The 6,448-nt window shown below is 43.6% G+C and overlaps 1 protein-coding gene across 1 annotated transcript; it reads left to right on the top strand.

The window, feature by feature from the left end:
• Positions 1-328: 328 nt before the first annotated feature.
• On the top strand, positions 329-4,641 carry LOC121965257 (WAP, Kazal, immunoglobulin, Kunitz and NTR domain-containing protein 2-like). The gene is made up of 2 exons (XM_042515417.2): positions 329-852; positions 1,475-4,641. The coding sequence occupies exons 1-2, from the start codon at positions 667-669 to the stop codon at positions 3,023-3,025; spliced, it is 1,737 nt and encodes a 578-aa protein (XP_042371351.1). The 5' UTR covers positions 329-666; the 3' UTR covers positions 3,026-4,641.
• The last annotated feature ends 1,807 nt before the right edge of the window (positions 4,642-6,448 follow it).

The following is a 6,448-nucleotide window of genomic DNA, read 5'->3' as shown; positions in this document are numbered from 1 at the left end:
TTTTACTTATACGAACTATAAAGTAAAAACATGCAATGTCGGCATTGGACCTATTTTAATATCCAAAGAACTGGAGATAAATAAGCCTACACGGCTGAATTTCAACATACTATTTTATGTTAACTGATCATGTAGTTTAAGTTCGTTAAATCGCTAAATGATATGTATATATGTATTTTTTTAAAACAACAAATTGCCCGTGAGTCTCTTTTCTCCTCGTGCGTCTTTACGCACAGTGCGCTCTGGAGCCCGCAAAGGGTTAACCGGGGTTACCAGCAGCAGTCCTTTTACAGGCAGGTGCCCCGTCAGTCCCAGCCCAAAGCTCACCACTGACTTTCTCAAAAGCTTCTTCCAACATCTCAGGAGCGGCTCACAGCTGTCAGGATGCGAGGAGCTTGGAACACATTCCCGGTGATGGCTGCGGGTCGTTAGTATAAATAGCGCATCACCGCTGCAGAAGAGGGACATTAAACTGGATCAATCAGCGGACGCACACCGTCAGGTCTCGCGGATTCACACACGTGTGATGCGCTATTGAGCTGCAGTTTCACCTACTTTTCTATTCCGAGAAGTTTGCTCCCTGCTGGATCTCACTGAGGCTCCAACTTCGGAACAAAAACAAAAAAAATAACCTCAACACTTGTTGGGTCGTGTTTCGCTCTGGAGATGTGGTGGATGCTGTTTCCACGGTGGATCTGGTTCCTGGCGTGTGTGTCAGTGTGGATGGAGCACCAGGTCGGAGTCTTGCCCCATATCACCTACTCGCACCCGGGGATCTGCCCCAACGACATGAACCCCAACCTGTGGGTGGATGCCATGAGCACCTGCACCCGGGAGTGTCAGTCCGATCAGGTAAAGTGAGCTTTTAGAATGAAGTTTTCTTAAAGTTATTTTTCAAAGCATTTCTGTATTATGTACACAACTTGCTTTGCTTGGGCAGCACTTTTACAAAATGACAGGAGGCCAGGGGCCAATTACCGAAACCCCGTACAGGTTTGGCAGATTTCAGGACATTTCTATTATTTCAGAATACTTCTAGGATTTTAAGACATTTGTAGAATTTTAGGACATTTCTAAGATTTCAGGACTCTTCTGGGATTTTAGGAGATTAGCAGCTAAACTAGGACCTGTGTCAGGGGTGTGGGGGATCCTTCTATAGCACTTTTTTGATAAGCAAGTTCTATTTTTATGTTGTTTTATGCAAAGTGATGCTGTGTGTGTACTTAATGTATTAAAACAATTCCAAATGTGAATCAGTTTATTTTTATGGTAGATTAAAAAATGGTTGGAGGGCCACTCAGCACCCTATCGGGGGCCACATTTGGCCCGTGGGCCATAGATTGATGTAAGGGATTTATTTTTAAATTCACTTGTTGCTCCCAACTCCACTGAATCTCTATTATTGTTCCCTAATTTTATGATTGTTGTCTACATGCACCTCCTGCCGCTGTAAATCTCTCTTCTCCTCTTACAGGAGTGTGAGTCCTTTGAGAAGTGTTGCCAAAATGTTTGCGGGAATCGGAGTTGTGTGGCAGCCCGTTACTTGGACGGAACCAAAGGCCCCATGGGGATGCCCAAGGAAGCCACCTGCACCAGTTTTATGTGCACTCAGCAGGGCTCTGAGTGCGACATCTGGGACGGCCAGCCCGTGTGTAAGTGCCGGGACCGCTGCGAGAGGGAGCCGCACTTCACCTGTGCGTCTGACGGCATGACCTACTACAACAAGTGCTACATGGACGCCGAAGCATGCTCCAAGGGCATCACCTTGGCTGTTGTCACCTGCCGCTTCCACCTCACCTGGCCCAACACCAGCCCCTCACTCCCCCAGGCGACCACTCTTCGCCCCACCACTGCTCCTCTTCAGGCGACTATCCCGCCTCCCACTGAGCCTCAGACACCAGTCGTGGTCAGTAGCCCCACTCATCAGACTGTAAATGTGGGTGACACCGCCAGCTTCCTATGTGACGTGATCGGTCGCCCCCGGCCTGAGATCACCTGGGAGAAGCAGCTGCCAGAGGGGGTGGAGAGGGTCCCCATGAGACCTAATCATGTGCGAGGGAATATGGTGGTCACTAACATCGGTCAGCTGGTCATCTACAATGCCCAGCCACATGATTCAGGCGTCTACACCTGCACGGCTCAGAACCCATCTGGTTCAGTGCAGGCTAACCACCCACTCACTGTGTTGCCCACAGAGCCGCCTAAGACCCCTGAGCCAAAGAATATGACCCGCTGCCTGCCTGAGGAGTGTCTGAAACCACCTGATAACCAAGAGGACTGTGGGAGTGAGATGGAGAAAGTCAGCTGGTATTACGAGCCCAAAACCAATAACTGCTTCTCCTTCACCCACTGCCACATCAACAGCAACAGCCAGCAGCCCAGGAAGGTGTTCGAGACATATGAGGAGTGTATGCAGTGCTGCGGTCCCGAACTTTCTGGTCCCTGTGGACTCCCCAGCCTGCAGGGCCCCTGTAAGGCCTACGAGCCACGCTGGGCGTACAGCAGCGCCCTGCGGCAGTGTCAGTCCTTCATCTACGGAGGGTGTGAGGGCAACGACAACAACTTTGAATCAAAAGAAGCCTGTGAAGAGATGTGCCCCTACCCGAAAAACCACCACTGCAAAGCCTGCAAGCCGAGGGGCAAGATGGTGACCAGTTTCTGCCGCAGTGACTTCGTCATCCTGGGCCGCATGACCGAGCTCACAGAGGAGAAGGACTCGGGCCACGCCCTTGTGACTGTGGAGGAGATCCTAAAGGACGAGAAGATGGGGCTCCGTTTCTTTGGCAAGGAGCCTCTGGAGGTCACCTTCCTCAACATGGACTGGAATTGCCCGTGCCCGAACATCACGGGTGCTGCCGCTGAGGGACAGGTCATCATCATGGGCAACGTGAACGATGGCATGGCCGTGCTCCAGCCGGAGAGCTACGTGGGGTCGTCAAGTCCTCGCCGTGTACGGAAGTTGAGAGAGGTCATCTCCAAGAACACATGTGACATTCTCAAAGCAATCACCAACAGCCCTCAGTAGCGTTAGGACTAATGTGTACAGAAACTTCAAAGTGACGTGGAACAAGCTGTCCTCTGAACATTATTGCAGTAATGTTTCAAATTTTTATGACCAATATTGCTACATTTAATGGATGTCTTTCTGAGAGTTTACCGGAGTTCCTGATGAGGAAACCCGTCACATGACTTTTAGTCTGTCTTCTCATGTGGTCTCGCAGTGGAGCTTTCATGCAGCCGTTGGTGTTGTTGATTGAAAAACCATGTTTGTGAACACAAGAGACATCCATCATGATCATCTTGTTGCCTCAATCCCCCAGACTCCAACTTCCCTTATGCCCTCGCTTGCCTCCAGCAGAAATGGAGGTTGCAGACTTGCGTTGAAGCACAAAACAGACTCGGTTGAGTTTGACCTTACACACGTAGTAGTCAATACAGTGGACAGCTTTATACAAGCCATTTTATTTTATATTCATGGGTTTTGATGCTATAGTTTCATATAAGCCACTAAAGTGGATCTTAGTGCCTCCTGCTACACACTGCCACCCACTGGCCAGTCGTTGTAAGTGCATCATAAATCTGTTAAAGCCAAAAAGACTGACGAAAAGGAAATAATGTTTTGCAACCAATCCTTCCATACCAGGCAACCCATGAAGGTAAATAACATTTGGTAACATCTAAGGAGTAATGCAGTTGTTAAAATTTTCAAGTATTGATTACCTCATGATTGTTGGGAGGAAATACCGATTAAATCATCTGTCCACCTAACATACGTCGCTGGTTATTTTTCAGCAACAATTAATACTCTTACTTAATATTACTACAGCAACTTTGTTGTTCTTCAAAATACTTCATCTGCAGTGACTTCTTGGCTGTAAATCAGTTGATTTGTGTGTTGTTTTTTTTTAGATTGGAGCAAAATCAATGTTTTGACAATATTTTTCTTATTTTGTAGAAAATGTTAATGTTGAGGATTTAAGCGCAAGAGGCTAAATGTGGGATGTAGCGAGGGGGGACAGGAGGAGAGGGGAGAGCCTGAGGTCTCAGGAGAAAGGTTCAACGCTTTTGTTAAAAATGTGAATACACTACTTTACCAACATTAAAAATATATTTTTATAGTTTCTCATAATATATCATTTTATTCATTGATTTATATTCCTTTAAAAAAACATAAATGCATGTTGTTGTTTTTGTTCATGCCTTGAGAAGAATAAAAACACTTAGGAAAAAACAGTCAGTGCCAGCTGTATTTCCATGTGGCACTTTTGATGTCTGAACACTTAAATTTCATACACTGTAAAAAAATTAATTTTGTTTTAACTTAACAAATTTAGTTGGACACAAACCTTTTAAGAAAAACAAATAGTTAATTTGACAGCATATACAGCGACTCCTTATTTTTAATTTTCATGTTGTATTACACACACAGTATGCAGATTTGATTCATCCAAATTAATGAGTTGTAATATATTTTATTAACCACTAAATTTTCCCACAGGCAGACATATTTTTTATGTACTTGCTTTTACTTTTTGGCTATTTATTGTGATGTATGTGAGCTTTCTTTTGTTTTTGTACTTCTCTCTGAAATTCAAGTTTTGTATAATTTTGCAAAGAAAATAAAGATTTGTTGTTTTTTTTCGTCAGTCTCCTTTTATTGACTATTATATTGACTATAATATTATAAATATATATATATATATATATATATATATATATATATATATATATATAGATAGATATATATATATATATATATATATATATAGATAGATAGATAGATATACACACACAAATTAAATTAACACATTCAATTTTCAGCACAGATTTTTGGTCCTCACAGCTTTTAGACAGCGTGAGGTAGATAGTATTCTTATGTGGGATTTAGCTTCCTTTTTGAAGGGATGTTAAATGGGTCTTGTTTTTATCACCTGACATTTGTGGATATGAAACTTGGTCAGTAATATAATAAGGTAACTAAGTGCCTGAGACATTCTGACCAGTCAAACAAATGAAGATATGAAAATATGGGATGAAAAGTACTGATAGAATTTATCCTTAACACACTAGACTAATTCAAAATTCAAGATTACTTTATTTTTGTCCCTATGCAGCGGACATAAAGACACATACACAACATTTGTTGCCTATAGGTAGGAAGCTCAGCTAATGGTGATGATTAAAAATCAGACTGGTATGATCCTTTAACAGCAGTCAGGAGGCATTGTTTTCTAGGCACTAATAGGATGGGAGCTAAAGCCCTTGGAAAATAATTGTCTTGCACAGCTTTTTTTGTGTGTTTTTTTCTGGCTTGGTGGATTGCTGCCACATCCAATATGGCGTCGACATACAGACCGATGAGCAATGTGGCGTCTATGTATTTATGTCTGTGGTGTGACCAGCTGAAGTAAATTTGAGCTCAGTTTTTAGCGCCTCTGTCCCTGATGGAGGACAGAGAGCAGCTGCTCTGTGTACCTGTGTGCTTCCTCTGACAGGCCATGATAAAAGAGACTTGGGAATAACATATCCCAAGCCCCCACCCCCCACACCATCCTCCAAAACAGAGCCCATCCATTCTAGAGACCCCTGTGGCATTGTAAAAACTTCATTCTGTTTTGTTTTGCCTCCATGATCCAGTCTAATTGGGTAACGAGCCCAAGCTGTAAACCTCAGATCCAATCCCATACGAGAGTTATGTGTTTCATGCCGTGCCAGCAGGCGTCTCTGGGTTACTGGGAACGGGCCTTGGTGGGCTTCGACGAGGGTGTTCTCCCTCCCAGATGAGATTCTGTTTCTCCCATCCAGAGCGGCGAGGCAGACGGGAGATCAGCCCATGTACGGCGTTCCTTTACTAGCAAAACCACCAGGGAGCTCAGACCTGCACTTCAGCAGCTGTTGAGGCTCCAGAGCCCAGAAATATTATATCTGCAGCACCTTGGATCACGTCAAAAAAAACAAAATAAGCAAAGGTCACATCAACAACACAAAACAGACATTTTATCACTTTTTTTTAAAATACGCAGTGAGAACACTGTTTATTCATTTCAAAATGACACATGTCTTATTTTTTCCTGACAGTTATGCTTCTGCGCAGTCTGAGGTCAGTGGGTTTGAGGCCTTAAGGGGAGCGCCTCCCAAATTAAATATTCCAATGTTATTTCCATGGCCTTCAATCAATATTTGTAAACATCAGCGACTCTCTCTCAAAGCTGGAAACCAGAGAAGAAAGTCTCGAAATTCATTTTCTATGTAGCAGCTCAAGATTTTATACCGGATGATATTGCAAATTTAAGTTTTAGGTGTCTAGCTTTTGGATTTGGAAGAGAGTTGCTTATGTTTTCGTATGTTTTTGGATTGAAATGTAAAAGAAGAATATTTCAACTCATTTTTTTGCAAATTTTTGGGTCATTTCCTCTTCTGTTGCTCATTGCCCCCTTCCCATGTTCTG

This window comes from Plectropomus leopardus, chromosome 19, assembly GCF_026936395.1.
Source record: "Plectropomus leopardus strain MGB_pleo_1.0 chromosome 19, ASM2693639v1, whole genome shotgun sequence".
Lineage (NCBI taxonomy): Eukaryota > Metazoa > Chordata > Actinopteri > Perciformes > Serranidae > Plectropomus > Plectropomus leopardus.
Note: the sequence above shows the minus strand (reverse complement) of the source record. Positions and strands in the feature narration are given on the sequence as shown.

Excerpts from the sequence above, each read along its gene's own strand:
- LOC121965257 (XM_042515417.2), top strand. The coding sequence starts at position 667 with ATGTGGTGGATGCTGTTTCCACGGTGGATCTGGTTCCTGGCGTGTGTG. Across the intron at positions 853-1,474 it reads GGGAGTGTCAGTCCGATCAG|GAGTGTGAGTCCTTTGAGAA; the intron begins GTAAAGTGAGCT and ends CTCCTCTTACAG.